This window comes from Giraffa tippelskirchi, chromosome 2 (genome assembly GCF_054371585.1).
Source record: "Giraffa tippelskirchi isolate mGirTip1 chromosome 2, T2T-mGirTip1v1.2.pri, whole genome shotgun sequence".
Taxonomy (NCBI): domain Eukaryota; kingdom Metazoa; phylum Chordata; class Mammalia; order Artiodactyla; family Giraffidae; genus Giraffa; species Giraffa tippelskirchi.
In genome coordinates, this window is record NC_137276.1 from 164,108,136 (window position 1) to 164,125,803 (window position 17,668).

General features: G+C 38.1%; 1 protein-coding gene across 11 annotated transcripts in view; it reads left to right on the forward strand.

Annotated features, from left to right (window-relative positions):
* PCYT1A (phosphate cytidylyltransferase 1A, choline) overlaps positions 1-17,668 on the forward strand; it is a 74,844-nt gene that overhangs the window by 49,227 nt on the left and 7,949 nt on the right. For all 11 annotated transcript variants that reach the window (XM_081571556.1, XM_081571557.1, XM_081571555.1 and 8 more), the window contains 6 exons: positions 3,314-3,413; positions 11,240-11,356; positions 12,519-12,670; positions 15,046-15,124; positions 15,550-15,692; positions 17,189-17,377. In XM_081571556.1, the coding sequence (XP_081427682.1) occupies positions 3,314-3,413; positions 11,240-11,356; positions 12,519-12,670; positions 15,046-15,124; positions 15,550-15,692; positions 17,189-17,377 (780 nt within the window). The remainder of the gene's footprint in view (positions 1-3,313; positions 3,414-11,239; positions 11,357-12,518; positions 12,671-15,045; positions 15,125-15,549; positions 15,693-17,188; positions 17,378-17,668) is intronic.

Sequence of the window (17,668 nt, forward strand, 5' to 3'; positions counted from 1 at the left end):
CATATATTTTATATATAAGCATTTATTTATATAAACAACTTCATTGTGATAATTCTTATACCATTATAATTCACACACACATTTAGAGTGTGCAATTCAAAGTTTTTTAGAATGTTCACAGGGTTGTGTAGCCATCATCATAATACATTTTAGTAGCTTTTCATTACTCCAGAGAGAAACCGTGTACCCGTTAGCAGTCACTCTCCATTTCTCCCCAACCTTCCAGCCCATTGTAACCACTAATCTATTTTCTATCTATGAATTTTCCGATTCTGAACATTGCAGATAAATGGAATCATATAATAAGTGGTCTTTTGTGGCTGATTCTTTCACTTAGCGTAATTTTTTCAAGGTTCATCCATGTTGTAGCAGGTATCAGTATTGCATTCCTTTTTGTGTCTGAATGGCATTTGTTTTTTGAGGTATAACTTACATACAGTAGAATGCATAAACCTTAGGTGTACAGCTCAATAAATGTTTATATGTATACATATCCATGTAATAACTGATACATCCAGAAGACCCCCTCACACCCGTGCTAGTCAGTATCTGCTTTTCCCAGATTTTTTCTTTGTTCTGTGATTTCTGTTCCCCATAGATTAGTTTTGCCTGTTTTTGACCTTTATCTAGGTGGAATCATAGAATATATATTATTTTGTGACTAGCATATACTTTTAGAAACACAAATTACTGTCAGGTATCTCTTTGAGTACTAACTTTTAGAGGATAAATTGTTTTTTCCAATTTGTAAGTAAATCTCTAATTACTTCAGAAAATCACACATTTTGGGGTCTTTTGTCTGTTCTTTTTTTTTCTTATGATCTTTGTCTTTTTATTCCTTTTTAAAAAATTTATTTTATTTTTGGCTGTGCTGGGTCTTCGTTACTGTGTGTGGGCCTTGTTGTGTTGAGTGGGGGCTCACTCTATAGTTGTGATGCTTGGGCATTTCATTGTGGTGGCTTCTCTTGTTGTGGAGCACAGGCTTGAGGTGCGTGGGCTTCAGTAGTTGTGACACATGGACTTAGTTGCCCCATAGCATGTGGGATCTTCTCGGACCAGGGATTGAACTGGTGTCCCCTGCATTGCAAGGTGGATTCTTAACCATTGGACCACCAGGGAAGCCCTCCTTGGTCTTTTCTTAACCTCTTTTAAAAAACATCTAAAAAAAGATAACACACACAAATTTCTTAAAAATGATTGTTTTTCTTATAGCTTTAGCATATTTTAAACTAAGCTTATATAAGTGATCTTTAAAAGAAATATGTTTTCATTTTAAAACTTTATTTTAAAAATATATCCTTATCTGAAATTAAAAGTGTCTTCCCAGTTTCTGAATTTAGCCTGGTCATGATGTGATCTGTGTAGAATTTAAAATTCTAAGTGAGCTTCACTATAGCCCAACAGAAATTTAAAAAATTGTAAGGGAATATTATGAACAACTCCATGCCAACAAATGAGACAATTCAGATGAAACAGACTTATTTCTAGAAAGAGCTGAATTGCCAAAACTGACCCAAGAAAAAAAATAAAATGTGAATAGACCTGTCCCAATTAAAAATATTGCATTGTATTTAAGAAAATCTTCCCACAAAAACAAAGCTGGACATAGATGTCTTCACTGGTGAATTCTATCAAACATTTACGGAAGAAATAATACCAATCCTATACACTTTCAGAAAATAGAGGAGATAACATTTCCTAATCCATTCTATGAGACCAAATGTCAAAGCCAGGCAAAAACAGAACAAGAAAAGAAAATTATAGTTCAAAATCCCTCATAAACTTAGATACAAAGATTCCTAATAATTTATTAACAAATTGAATCCCAGAACATATGAAAAGATTTATACAATGTGATCAAGAAGAATCTCACTCAAGAATGAAAGATTGGCTTAGCATTCTAAAATCAGTGCATCTAATACACCATAATTAATTTAAAAAAACAAAATATGATTGTCCCAATATTGTATAAAAGGCATGTGGCAAAATCCAACATTCGTTCATTAAAAAACTTTCAACAGGGAATTAATTCACTGGTGGCCCAGTGATTAGGACTCAGTTCTTTCATTGCTGTGTCCCTGGTTCTATCCCTTGTCGGCAAACTAAAATCCTGCAAACTGCTTGACGTGGCCAAAAAACAAAACCCAAAACACCGCTCAACAAACTACAAAAGGAAGAGAGATTTCTCAATCTGATAAAGGGCATCTAAGAAAAACCTACAGCTAACTTAAACTTGATATTGAAAGATTGCATGCTTCTCCCCTAAGACTGAGAACAAGGCAAGAATGTTTGTCCTTGTAATCTTTATTCAGCATTGTACTAGAGGTTTCAACTAGTGCATTAAGGGATAATGAAAGGAAATTAAAGGCATTCAGGTTGGAAAGGAATAAATAAAACTGTCTTTATTCACATACAACATGGTCTCATATGTAGACAGTCCTAAGGAATCTATCAAACAAACTGCTCGAGCTGATAATTTAGTTTAACAAAGCCACAGGAGATGAGAATCAACTGAAATTACTCATACCGATACACATACACACTTACAAATCAATTGCATTTCTATATACTGGCAAGGAACAACCCAAAAATAAAATTAATAAAACAGTTACAAAAGCATCAAATAGAATAAAATACTTAGAAATAAATTTAACAAAAACTCCTAAGTAAGACTTTCCTCCAAAGAGGAAAAGAGCATACCTGTATTCATATTTCAGCTTTGCCTCTGAGTAATTACATGCAATTCATATGACTTCTCTGAACCTCACTTTCCTCATCTTTAAATTGAGGGTATTAACTGTCATACTGCTTGCCTCACAGGGCTGTAAATGAGAATTAACATATTTACAGTGTAAAGCATTACATAGTGGTGATTGTGCTTAAAGAATGTGGCAGCTGTTTGCCTTCCCAGTTCTGTACCACTTCAACTAAGTGGTAAGAAAATGCACTTGTGAACTTTGGCAATTTCATCACATAGTTCAGGGTTGGCTGTTCTACCATCTGGTAGAGGAGCTGTCATTCTGGACCCAGTTAGTTGGGACTATGTGTAGCTTCCCAGCCACCGTCCACCATGGTGGCTGAAATCACTATCAAGACATTTATCTTTCATGCCATGATTTGCCCATTTGGTAAAAAGTTATACTTTCACTTGTCATTTTGGAATGCTTATATCTTTTTCCTTTTTAAAGTTATGAAGATTTAGGAAAAATTTTAATCACAGCATGTTTAATAACTGATTGTTCTGTCAAGCTACCATTTTTTTGGGGGGGTATTTTATTGAATTTTTCTTTTCCTTCATTTTCCTCTTCTTAAGGGTTTACGGCAGCCAGCACCTTTTTCTGATGAAATTGAAGTAGACTTTAGTAAGCCCTATGTCAGGGTAACTATGGAAGAAGCCAGCAGAGGAACTCCTTGTAAGTAAATGATGAATTATGTTTTTGTTTGACTATTGTTTTTAACATTCAGTTGTATTTATGAAATATACACATACTCTATATTGTTCCCTCAGTTTACCTGGAAAAGCTAGTTGAAAGAGGTGTTCCTCCCATCTCCCTTACTCTTCTATTTGAGAGGATAATGTACCCCATAAAATTTCATTTTTTTCTTCTTCTTGTATGCTTATTTCCCAGTATTTTTGTCACAGCTAGAAGATATAGTGATACACATTTGGGGCTGTTATCATCATAGCTGGAGATACAGAGGAACAAAGAGGATAAATATTAACTTGAGCTGGTTTATAATCTTGTCTGTTTTTTCAGAGGCCCAGATAATGTCAGACTGTCACATTTTTAATAGTCTTCAGAATTTCCCCCAAGTTTTCCTTTCTGTCAGTCTGTACACTAGCTATGATACTACTGATTGATATAGAACAAAAATATCCCAAGTTGGGAGATGCTCGTCACTTAATTTTATCTTTATTGATATTATAGTTGTCCAAGTTTTTCAAAGACGACTTTTCTTTATTATTTTCAAAGCCCATACTCTTTATTTGTATACTTAGTTTACATCATTAACTAGCAGTTTTTGGCCTCATAAATTATTAATATGTATCCTAGATACTTTCCCTGTTTTGGGCAGTTGGTTTTAGAGATCATCATAAATCCTAGTGTTCATTGCAGCACTGTTTACAATAGCAGGACTTGGAAGCAATCTAAATGTCCATCAGCAGAGGAATGGATAAAGAAGATGTGGTACATCTATATAATGGAGTATTACTCAGCCATAAAAAGGAATGAAATAGTACCATTTGCAGAGACATGGATATAGACCTAGAGATTGTCATACAGCATGAAGTAAAGCAGAAAGAGAAAAACAAACATTGTATAGTATTGCTTATATGTGGAACCGAGAAAAATGTTACAGATGAACTTACTTGCAAAGCAGAAATAGAGACACAGATGTATAGAACAAACTTTATGAATACCTGGTGGGGAGGAGAAAGTGGAATGAATTGGGAGATTGGGATTGATTTATATATACTACTGTGTATAAAATAGATAACTCATGAGAACCTGTTGTATAGCACAGTGGTCTCTGGTGACCTAAATGGGAAGGAAATCTTAAAAAAAGAGGGGATATATGTGTAACTGATTCACTTTGCTGTACAGCAGAAACGATAACATTGTAAAGCAGCTGTCCTTCAATAGAAATTAAAAAGAATAAAACAGAAACTTCATGAGCATTTGTTATGAATACAAAGTCCTATTGGCATCTGTTCTTACTTCTCTTTAAGTTCTCCAATTCTCCCTTTTTTCCCCAATCCTTTTTCATTTCTTTCTTTATTACTATGGTTTTTATTCTGTAAATGTAGGGCTGGACTCAACCTAGGCAAGCTCTCAGGAATAAGAGGTAGTTATAGCCACAAATCTATGCATTTTCAGTATATAGAAGATATTTATAGTTACTTCTTAATTGTGTTAGTATGTTTACTCTCTGTTGTAACTTAGAAGTAGTGAAATGAATGCTGGACAGTGTCAGGCTAGGATCCTGATACCCCTTGGCTGTATCTTATCCATATATAGTATGGTTTTGAGGTCCTCAAAATTCCAGAGAATGTGGTCCTTTTGGAAGAATTTTAGATATAGCTCATGATGATCACAACCCTTCTGATTTATGATGTGATTTTTTTGGGGTTTGGCTCCTCTTACTTCAGTAATATCTAGGCTAATGAGGCAGAGTAAAATGACACCAAGTAAAGACAGGCTGTATGTGACAGAGTAGGGGTGGCAGGTTAGACTTAAGAATGCTACTTTACGGTTCAGGGATCACATTCGGATGTGATAGTAGAGCCTGTTGAGGGCAACGACTTTTCATATGCTAATGACACACATTGAGAATGCAGTACCTCACCAGATCTGATCATATTAGTTATATTACCCACCTTGTTGCTAATCTAGCCACATACCATTTGTGGAAGATAAAAATGTATGTATATATATGTATACTGTTTCCAAGTTTTGACACTTGTAATTAACAAATGCTGAATAGTAAATCTAATTTCTAAAAATTTTATAATAGAATTTTACAGGTAAGTCATTTTTGAGATTATGTACTTTATAGTCTCTTCATTATATACATGAATAAAGGTCCACAGAAATTAAGAAGTGAAGTTTCCCCTGCTGCTGCTGCTGCCAAGTCGCTTCAGTTGTGTCCAACTCTGTGCGATCCCATAGACGGCAGCCCACCAGGCTCCCCCAGAATCCCTGGGATTCTCCAGGCAAGAATACTAGAGTGGGTTGCCAGTTCCTTCTCTAATGAAGTTTCCCCTACAGTAAAACAAATAATTCGTGATAGAATTGGAGCTAAAACCTAAGTTTTTCCATCTCTGTGTTCTTTTCACCCTGGAGTGTTGCTACTCTTTGTAGACATCAGTTATAAATAATAGAAGACCATCAGCAAACTGATTATATCTTGGGTGGAACAAATAGTCCCAAATTGGTCTATAAAGTTTGCCAATTTGACCTCTGGCTGTTCCTTTATCTTATTCTGCCTGTTCAGTGTTATGTTAGATAACCAAGTAATTGATTGTCTTCATGCTGGAGCCAGGTAAGGAATAAACGAATAAAGAATCTACACATACCATCATTAGTGAATTTTAAACCAATAACTGATTCAAGAGGCATCCCTCCCCTGCCCCCAGGTTTTCATTTAGGGAGATTAAGGGAGAGTACAAGAGGGAAGTGTGTGTAATCTTGGAGTAAATGCACTGCTTAGAAATAACAGAGGTATGGCTTGAGAGATGAGAAGATGGTCTCTTTTCAGTTCAGTTCTGTTGCTCAGTCGTGTCTGACTCTTTGGGACCCCATAGACTTCAGCACACCAGGCTTCCCCATCCGTCACCAACTCCTGGAGCTTGCTCAGACCTCATGTCTATCGAGTCCGTGATGCCATCCAACCATCTCATCCTATGTCATCCTCTTCTCCTCCTGCCTTCAATCTTTCCCAGCATCAGGGTCTTTTCTAATGAGTCAGTTCTTCACATCAGGTGGCCAAAGTATTGGAGCTTCAGCTTTAGCATCAGTCCTTTCAATGAATATTCAGGACTAATTTCCTTTAGGATTGACTGGTTGGATCTCCTTACAGTCCAAGGGACTCTCAAGAGTCTTTTCCAACACCATGGTTCAAAAGCATCAATTCTTCAGCGCTCAGCTTTCTTTACGGTCCAACACTCACATCCATATGTGACTACTGGAAAAACCATAGCTTTGACTAGATGGACCTTTGTTGGCAAAGTAATGTCTCTGCTTTTTAATATGCTGTCTAGGTTGGTCATAGCTTTTCTTCCAAGGAACAAGCGTCTTTTAATTTCATGGCTGCAGTCACCATCTGCAGTGATTTTGGAGCCGAAGAAAATAGAGTCTTTCACTGTTTCCATTGTTTCCCATCTATTTGCCATGAAGTGATGGGACCAGATGCCATGATCTTAGTTTTCTGAATGTGGAGTTTTAAGCCAGCTTTTTCACTCTCCTCTTTCACTTTCATCAAGAGGCTCTTTAGTTCCTCTTGCTTTCTGCCATAAGGGAGATGTCGTCTGCATATCTGAGGTTATTGATATTTCTCCTGGCAATCTTGATTCCAGCTCGTGCTTCATCCAGCCCAGCGTTTCCCATGATGTATTCTCCATATAAGTTAAATAAGCAGGGTGACAATATACAGCCTTGACATACTCCTTTCCTAATTTGGAACCAGCCCATTCCTTGTCCAGTGCTAACCGTTGCTTCTTTACCTGCATACAGATTTCTCAGGAGGCTGGTCACGTGGTCTGATATTCCCATCTCTCAAAGAATTTTCCAGTTTGTTGTGATCCATACAGTCAAAGGCTTTGGCGTCATCAATAAATTAGAAGTAGATGTTTTTCTGGAATTCTCTTGCTTTTTCGATGATCCAACAGATATTGGCAATTTGATCTCTGGTTCCTCTGCCTTTTCTAAATCTAGCTTGAACATCTGGAAGTTCATGGTTCATGTACTGTTCAAGCCTGGTTTGGAGAATTTTGAGCATTACTTTGCTAGCATGTGAGATGAGTGCAATTGTGTGGTTGTTTGAACATTCTTTGGCATTGCCTTTCTTTGAGATTGGAATGAAAATTGACCTTTTCCAGTCTGTGGCCACTGCTGAGTTTTCCAAATTTGCTGGCATATTGAGTGCAGCACTTTCACAGCATCATCTTTCAGGATTTGAAATAGCTCAGCTGGAATTCCATCATCTCCACTAGCTTTGTTTGTAGTGATGCTTCCTAAGGCCCACTTGACTTTGCATTCCAGGATGTCTGGCTCTAGGTGAGTGATCACACCATTGTGGTTATCTGGGTCATTAAGATCTTTTTTTGTATAGTTCCTCTGTGTATTCTTGCCACCTCTTCTTAATATCGTCTGCTTCTGTTAGGTCCATACTGTTTCTGTCCTTTATTGTGCCCATCTTTGCATGACATGTTCCCTTGGTATCTCTAATTTTCTTGAAGAGATCTTTAGTTTTTCCCATTCTCTTGTTTTCCTCTATTTCTTTGCATCGATCACTTAGGAAGTCTTTCTTATCTCTCCTTGCTATTCTGTGGAACTCTGCATATAAATGGGTATCTCTTTCCTTTTCTCCTTTACCTTTCGCTTCTCTTCTTTTCTCAGCTATTTGTAAGGCCTCCTCAGACAACCATTTTGCCTTTTTGCATTTCTTTTTCTTGAGGATGGTTTTGATCACCTCCTCCTGTACAGTGTCACAAACCTTCGTCCACAATTCTTCAAGCACTCTGTCAGATCTAATCCCTTGACTCTATTTGTCACTTGCAGTGTATAATTGTAAAGGATTTGATTTAGGTCTACCTGCATGGTCTAGGGTTTTCCCTACTTTCTTCAGTTTAAGTCTGAATTTTCAGTAAGGAGTCACAGTCAGCTCCTGGTCTTGTTTTTGCTGACAGTATAGAACTTTTCCATCTTTGACTGCAAAGAATATAATCATTCTGATTGTAGTATTGACCATTTGGTGATGTCCATATGTAGAGTCATCTTTTGTGTTGTTGGAAGAAGGTGTTTACCATGACCAGTGCGTTCTCTTGCCAAAACTCTGTTAGCCTTTGTCCTGCTTCATTTTGTATTCAAAGGCCAAATTTTCCTGTTACTCTAGGTATCTCTTGGCTTCCTATTCTTGTCTCTTTTAGAAGATGAAAAGAACTTTTTTCTCTTTTAGAAAAGAAGAAAAAGGCAAGAGTCTGAAGGGCAATGGAAATCTGTTAAAGATGGAATGTTTCAGTGGTAGCTATTTGAGAGAATATATCAAAAGAAATAATAAATTGAGACCCACGTCTTTTCTGTTTAAAGGAGAACATCTAGTTACTTAGTCTAGAAGTAGTGCAAAGACTATAATTTATAATCCAAATCAAGACCATTTTTGAAAGTGAAAACAGTTGCTCTTGATAATGTGCTGGAACAGCAGATGTAAGTCAAAGGGTATAGTCATCCTGGCCAATAGCCACTTGGTAGAAGAATGCAAACGCATTCTTTCTCCCTAGATTTTTAGTTCAACAGTGGCCCCTTCTGGTCAGTGGATTAATACACCAGCCTGGATTTTCTAAAGACTTGGGGTTAAGACAGAGAATTGAGAGGTTGGGGTGCTGGGGAAATGCTGAATAGAGCAAGAGAGGCACATCTGGGGCTGATCCAAGAAAGTTCAGAGTGATTTGGCCTAATATGGATGTTTAACTGCTGGCAAATAGCCACTCATTTAACAGCATTCTGTCCTACTGCCACTATCCAGGAAATGTGTTTACTGAGCTAATTTCCCTCATCTCACTTTGCCCTTGTTATATACTAATGGCAAAGAAACACCAGTACAATATTTTCAAGTTTTATATTCTATCCATTGTCTTTCAGGATCAAATAAAGTGAGATCATAACTACTCTGAACTCGTTTAGGAAAGCTAGAAGTGTGTTAGTTACTTCATGGTCATGATTTCTAGGATGTCGAAGAGAGATTATACTACTCAGATTGGGGGGAGTTGCTTTGTTTTGTAGGTTAGGAAACTGATACTTAAAAAGAGATTAAGATTACATAGGAATGTAGCTTGTTGGCAAGCTTAAGCTATAACTTTTTCTGACTCCTAAATCCATCATATTATTTCTCTGTTTTTTGTTGTATTGGTGTATTTATTTTATTTAAAAATTTTGCTTCCTATAAAATCATTACATTCCCATGACCTAACATTGAAAAAGGACACAGAGTGAAGTGTCTTCCTCTCACTACTATCTCACATCCACCTAGTATCCCTTTTGCAGGCAACCAGTATTACCAATTTCCTATGGATGTCTAAGCAAATAATATAAGCAAAGTGGGGAATCATGTCATAGTCAGTCTTCCAATGAAGTTTAGGTTGTTTCCAAATTTTTGGTATTACAAACAGTGCTGCAATGAATAATGCAATCTGCATACATATTTACAAACATATCTGTGAGATAAATTCCTAGAATTGGAATAGCTGGGCTGAAGGGTATAAACATTTGTCCTTTGTCTTTTGACAGATATTGCCTAATTTCCTTTCTTAAAAGTTATACCAGTTTATATCTCTGTCAGCAGTGTATGATTTCTCAGTTTAAAAACTTCATTTATGGATAAAGCTATCTATAGAGAGAAGTCCATAAGCCTCCTGAGAACCAGTTTCCTCCCTCTTGATTCATTATCCTCAAGGCAGGAAGGAGATGTATCTTATCCCTGCCTTCAGTATGGTGTATATGATAAGGCTCTGACCCTTCTTTCCAAAAATAATGCAGATGCTCCTACTGTTCTTTTTTGCTGCTATAGTGAAACAACTCTTCTTTTATTCATGTAGTGGAAATAGGTTGCCTAGGACTCACTAGATTTATCATTTGAAGCATGATGAACCACTGTATCAGTTTCTTTCTCAATGTGTTTACTTGACTTTAGAATTAGTCTTGTACCCCAGAATATCATTTCCTGCCTTTTCTTTCACAGTCTACTACCACTAAAAATAAGTTGACGGTCATTTATTATTCACTAATGGACAGGAGAAGAGGCAAAGCTCTAATATAAAGTCCTAAAGTATTTATATATGATTTTCAAGTATTTTCTATATTACCCTGTACTGAGAAGGTGTAACATATTCACTATCAAGGAGAAATGCTTGAAGAAATTCCATCTGTTACCACAGAGCAGAAAGTGAGGGTGAATCTGGGACTGAGAAGCGATAGATTGATAACTGGTGCTTACTTTCCCTCTTTTTCAGTCTCACTCCTCTGGATCACTCTTTACTTTCAAAACAAAGTATTTTATTTTCAAAGCAAAGTGTTAGTCATTAGTAATCACAGCAGCTTGAAAATGAGAGAGCAGGCAGCCAGAGTATAGTTTAATTATAGTCTGTTTAAACATAACTGAAGTTTAAATATAAACCGAAAATGATGATTTTAAAGTTTCAGATATATCTCTTGTATAACTCTTCCCTTCAGTTCTTAAATAACTTCAAGAAAAAACAATCAAGAAACCCAATTACCTGATCAATTTGGTAAAACCAGGCTGACAAAGAGAGTTAGTGGCTGTGATGCCAAGAGGGTCTTTGGAATTCTGTGATGTTATTCCTTACAATCCCAAAACACCCCAAATTAAGCTGAATATCCAGAGAACACCTTAAAAGGGAGTTGTGCAAGAATGGAACGGTCACACGGTGCCATTTCCATTTGTTAAATAGGAGGTATTGAGTCAGTGTGTTTGTCTGATAAATTCTTTCCTTTGGATTTAGGTGAACGGCCTGTGAGAGTTTATGCAGATGGAATATTTGACTTATTTCATTCTGGTCATGCCCGGGCTTTGATGCAAGCAAAGAACCTTTTCCCTAATACATACCTCATTGTGGGAGGTAAGAAAACACCTGCTGACTTAGGTGCTGTTCAGAAAAAAATTATAGTGGCCTCTTTTCTCTTGTCTTTATAACCTGAGTACATTGACTCTTATTTTGGTTTTTAAATGAGGGATATAGTGTAGCCTCTTTAAAATGTGAAGCATATGAAGAACATGAAGTATCTAAAACCTGAACTGTATAAACCTGGAAAGAGACGCTCTAAGCTCATTGACTTGAGATGTCCAGGATTTATCTCACGGATTTTGGCTGGTTTCTGCAGTCTGCTCCCCTATTGCCTACCTAAAAATAGCATTTACTTTAGATTTCAGTTTATCATCCTAACATGACTCTGTATGTTTGTATGTGTACTCTGCCTGCTCAGTTGTGTGACTTTGAGACCCCGTGGACTCTAGCCCACCAGGCTCCTCGGTCCATGTTATTTTCCAGGCCAGAGTACTAGAGTGGGTTGCCATGCCCTTCTCCAGGGGATCTTCCCAACCCAGGGATCGAACCCACATCTCTTGCATCTCCTAGCATTGGCAGACAGATTCTTTACCACTGCACCACCTGGGAAGCCCCTCAGTTTGTCATTCTGAATCAGCTGAAGTACAAAAGTCTGCTAAGCAAATGTTATGTGGTCCAGTCCAGGCTAATGGGGCTTCACTGGTGGCTCAGATGATAAAGAAGCTGCCCGCAATGTGAGAGACCCAGCTTTGATCCCTGGATTGGGAAGATCCCTTGGACAAGGGAATGACAACTCATGCCAGTATTCTTGCTTAGAGAATCCCATGGACAGAGGGAGCAGCCTGGTGGGCTACAGTCCATGGGGTCACAGTGAGTCCGACATGACTGAGCAACTGGTACTTTCCAGTCTAATAGGAAAATATTTTTTTTAAACTGTTCATTGATGCAGAAATGTATAGTAGGTTCATTTCAAAGCCAAAGATTTTATTCTTCTGTTGTATCCTCTCCTTTCCAAAGTGTGAACATAGTGTTGCTCCCGAAGGTGTATCTTGGATTAGGGAAAGCATTGTTACCCAGACTGAGCTACATTTAGAATACTGTTATCCAAGTGGGGTGATTGGTTACAATCCTAGGAAATGGTAGAGGTTGGTGACCGAGGTGTGGTTAAGCAGAGGGGACTTTGACTTATAACCTTATGATGTGGTGATGAACTCAGTTTGCAGTGATGAGCTAACACACAACTTCAAAGGCTTCACCGTGATGAATGAAAATGAGCGCTACGATGCAGTGCAGCACTGCCGCTATGTGGATGAGGTGGTGAGGAATGCCCCCTGGACCCTGACACCAGAGTTCCTGGCAGAACACCGGGTAAGAAACTGAGTACCTGTTCCCATTCTGTGTTTTATAATTCCCTCAACTTTGAAGGCTTCTGGTACTTGGGCTAGTTTTCCACTAGCTTTATTTTACTTCTACCTTCTCTGTAAATTTAATATAGAAGAGATGATGATGTTATTACTTCTAATAATAGTCATCCCTGACATTTTTATTGGATTTGATGGTTTAGAGGCACTTTTACGTCCGTTATATTTAATTTGTTCCCCACAAAACTCCCGTTGGGTAGTTATTAGTTATTTCCACTTTACATATGAGAACAGGGCCGGAGAGGCCAAATAACCAGGTTACACTCGAGCTGGGCTAGAAATTGAACCTCTTCAGTTATGGAGTCTACGCACCGCCACACTTTCCCCCATAGGTGTGTCCATCCTCATAGCATACCAGCCTCTTTAGAGTATACCTAGCCCCAGCCATGCTCTCAGTTCAGTTTAGTCACTCAGTTGTGTCCAACTCTTTGCGACCCCGTGGACTGCAACACGCCAGGCCTCCCTGTCCATTTCCAGCTCCTGGAGTTTACTCAGACTCATGTCCATTGAGTCAGTGATGCCATCCAACCATCTCATCCTCTGTCGTACCCTCTCCTCCCACCTTCAGTCTTTCCCAGCATCAGGGTCTTTTCAAATGAGTCAGTTCTTCACATCAGGTAGCCAAAGGATTGGAGTTTCAGCTTCAGCATCGGTCCTTCCAGTGAATATTCAGGACTGATCTCCTTTAAGATGGACTGGTTGGATCTCCTTGCAGTCCAAGGGACTTTCAGGAGTCTTCTCCAACACCACAGTTCAAAACCATCAATTCTTCAGCGCTCAGCTTTCTTTATAGTCCAACTCTTACATACATACATGACTACTGGAAAAACCATAGCTTTGAGTAGATGGAGCTTTGTTGGCTAAGTAATGTCTCTTCTTTTTACTATGCTGTCTAGGTTGGCCATAACTTTTCTTCCATGCTCTCAAGGAGCTCACATTCCAGGAAATAAGATATAGAAACATGGACTTATCTTGTATTGGCTTAAATTTAGTTTCAAGACTTTTAATTTCAGGCTAGAAATTATGTGGGGTCAGAAACCAGTGAAGTTTCTCACCTTGTCTCAGTGAGTTGGTGTTATAAAAATCCTTATCTCCTTTTTATTTTCCCACATTAAAAAAGCAGATTTCCTACAAAAGATGGGTTTATAGCTGAGAAGAACTTACCAGGTCAGGTTGGAAGTTCCTCAAGTTTGAGGAGCCAGCAAGCATGTTGTCAGTTCTCTACAGTGGTGTGTAGAATGTTGAAAGTAAATTGTCCAGTGAGACAGGAAAGAACAAAAGTAGCCAAAGTGCTTCAAAAGCAGTATTTGGGTAGGCCTGAAGCTAAGGGATATTTGTTACAGCTATTTAGGATTAAGACAGACCTTTTATAGTTCTGTAGCTTTTCTGCATTAACATTTAGCAGCCAGTGGTACCAAAGGTGAAGAGCAAGATTATTCTCAGCAACATAGCCACGTAGGCCCAGGCAGAAAAGGTTAGAGGGACTCCCAGATTCCCTTTTCTCTCCTTGTTAGTAGTATATCATCAGTCACGAGTCTGGCATGCTCACCATTCTTGTTTTCACTTTGCTGCCTTTGTGTCCCTGACAAATTGTTCATGGGTAATTAATATGTTAGCTGAAAGTTCCTGACATAGTCCTGATGAGAGTAACATTACAGTGGCTTCTTGGAGCTGGGGATAGTGGGATTAACAATTATATTAACAAAGGAGATAATGGCCTATTCAGGAAGGAGTAAATAAATGAGGTTTAGAAACATTGTTGATCCCAGTGCAAGAGGTATTGACAGTAGTAAAGTGATAGATCTGAGACCTAAAGGTCTTTTATGGGGCTCTTGGTTGCTATTTTTATATTCCCACTTATCTCACAGACTTAGAGAGAAACCAGTTAACAAAGAAGTGACTTCTTTCTCATATTTTTAGAAACCCTTTTTGACTAGTAGTTCTTGTACAGCCAGGAGAATAGGGAGGTTTCTTTTCTCCTTTTCTTGACTCCATCCACTAACTAGCATACCAGAAAATCCTCCAGGCCCATTTCCCACACCATGGTGACTGGTATTCAGTGTGAGGGTAGCACTTCCAGGAACCAGGAGGAGCAACTAGAAGAGAAACTGGGTAGCTTCATGTTTATGATCCATAAACAGTTAGGTTGGATCACTTGTAAAAGAATCGTGAAATTTATGAGCTGAGCAAAGAGAGACAAAGAGAAAAGTTCATTTGAGGCCTGGGTTCACCTTGTGGCCCTTTTTCTAGGCCACAGAGTGTTGCCTGGTTCTTTCTAAGTAGCAGTTATCCTGAGTTTTAATCATGTTTCCTTATTTTCAGATTGATTTTGTGGCTCATGATGACATCCCTTATTCTTCTGCTGGGAGTGATGATGTTTATAAGCACATCAAGGAAGCAGGTGAGTAAGCTGATGTGCATCCTCATTTTATGGAGTCTCGGGAACAATGACATATTCAATCATATCACTACAGAGGAAAATTTATACAGTGAGAAATTCAACATCCACTTTTAGGTCACACTTTGGATAAGAAGTTAAAGTGAGCATAGCATCATATCCATCAGTTCTCAGTCTAAACATCTACTTTTGTTATCTCTTAATTTCAGGAAACCCTTCTCCAGCCCCATTCTCGTCTTAATATTAGGACCTTTCCTTACTCCTAACCCTTGATTCAGTCTTCCTTCTGTATGTCAGTATCTCAGACTGTACTTAGTAATAGCAGACTCTGCTTTTTGAGGATAGGAAAGGACTGTGGCTCCCAGTTTCCATCTAGTCCTACTGCCTGAGCTAGTCAGAGTATCACAGTGTTTGTGTTTTTGGGTTAGGCATGTTTGCTCCAACACAGAGGACAGAAGGTATCTCCACATCAGACATCATCACTCGAATTGTCCGTGACTATGATGTGTATGCCAGGCGGAACCTCCAGAGGGGCTACACAGCAAAGGAACTCAATGTCAGCTTTATCAATGTAAGTTCTAACCTCATCCCAGAGTTCCCTGGCCCTATAGGACTTGTTGCCTCTCACTTCATCTAAGTTAAACTTGCTCTTCAATCTGCTCTTATTATCACCTCCAAAAGCTCAGTGGATGCTTCTTTGCACATAGTACTATGCCAGGCTTTTTACAAAGAGCATTTGAATGTATCTGTCCTATAAAAAGAAGCATTATCTGCCTTTATGGTCTAGTATCGCAACATTGAAACAAGGACATTCAGTCAATTAAATAAATAAGAATGTGTAACTTACAAAGTACAGTGTTTATATCAAATACATTTAAAACAGTGGTTCTTAACTTTTTTTTTTTATTGTATGGTCTTTATAAATCTGATGGAAACTATGGATCTTCTCCCTGTGTGGATAGTAACACGCAACATTTTGCATGCAACTTCTCAAGGCACATGGAACTAACTTTTAAAATTTGATTTATGAAAGCAAGTTTATCTTAGCTTAATATTGCCCTTAGAAACAAACTGCTACACATTTTGTATATGTTATACTTCAGTAAAGTTGATTTAAGAAGAAGAAAGCTGCTGTGTCTTTTATACGTGAGTAATTTACCATGCTCCCTCATTTGTTCCCAGCTCTGTGAATTATGGATGGGTAAAATGGTTTCATCTAAATTGATTTACCTGTGCAGATAAATGCTGGCTGCTGTTAACAACTTAGCTGTTGTTACACTGCAGAATTTATTTTCAGGTGTTTAAGAATCCTAAACATATTCCCCTTCCCCTTTATGATCTGAAAATGAGAACACTTTTCATTTGGCTAAAGACTCCTTCCCTCCCTTTGAGAGGGTTCATACCATTTTCCCTTATCTTTAGGGAAGCTGACAGGACTAATGAGTGTCATCCTCATTTTGCGAATGAGCAAACAGACCTCCAGATGTTTAAAAAAAAAAACTTCCCTGTAGTCATAGAATAAGCTAGTGATGGAGGGAAAATTTTAGCACAATAAATGAATTAAGTAAAAGATCTACTACTTTCTTTTTCAACCTGTTACAGTTGACTTGTTGGCAATACTGTACAGTGATCTTGTTGCTCCCTCCCTATACATATACATCCTAGGGCTCATCTGCTAATAGCTACACATGCATATACATATACATCTCCGTCTAGAATGGGGTTTGGGGTTTTGTTGGGCATGTTTATCTTCCAAGTTAATGTTTTGTCTTAAAAAAATCTGACTTTGTTTGATATATGCCAGTCTGTTACTGGGCTTCCCTGTGCATTTGGTTTAGTCCTGGGCTCTACAATCTTAGAATTATTATACTTTTACATAGGATGACCATCCAGAACATATCTTTTCTGTTACCATGCTAGGGAAGTATGGGATATATTAAAGTAAAATGAAATTCTCAAGACCGAAAGGAGTGTCTAAATAGAGTACCAAACCAAGTCTTTTCCTTCTCCTTGGTATGGAAGATCAGAGTGAGTATTATTTCTCAAAACAGTTCTTTCTTTATCCAGGAGAAGAAATACCACTTGCAGGAGCGAGTTGACAAAGTAAAGAAGAAAGTGAAAGATGTGGAGGAAAAGTCAAAAGAATTTGTTCAGAAGGTGGAAGAAAAAAGCATTGACCTCATTCAGAAATGGGAAGAGAAATCCCGAGAATTCATTGGAAGTTTCCTGGAAATGTTTGGTCCAGAAGGAGCGCTGGTATGTTCCTTCCTGCTGGGCAATTTCGGGAAATTCAGGAAAATCTAGGGAATCTTTATGCTGTGAAAGGAACTATAGAATCCTTGAGCAGAAAGGGACATTGACAATAAGAAGTTATCTAATATGTTCCCTTTGTTGGACAGAACTATATTTCAACTGTCCCCAGAAAGGTTTTAAAAATCTTTACAGAAAGTGGTTATACATTCTCCTAATTTTACCAGCTCTCTATAAACCTCCAAATATGGTGACAAGTGAGTAACCTTGCCTAGCTTGCTTCTACATTACAATTTT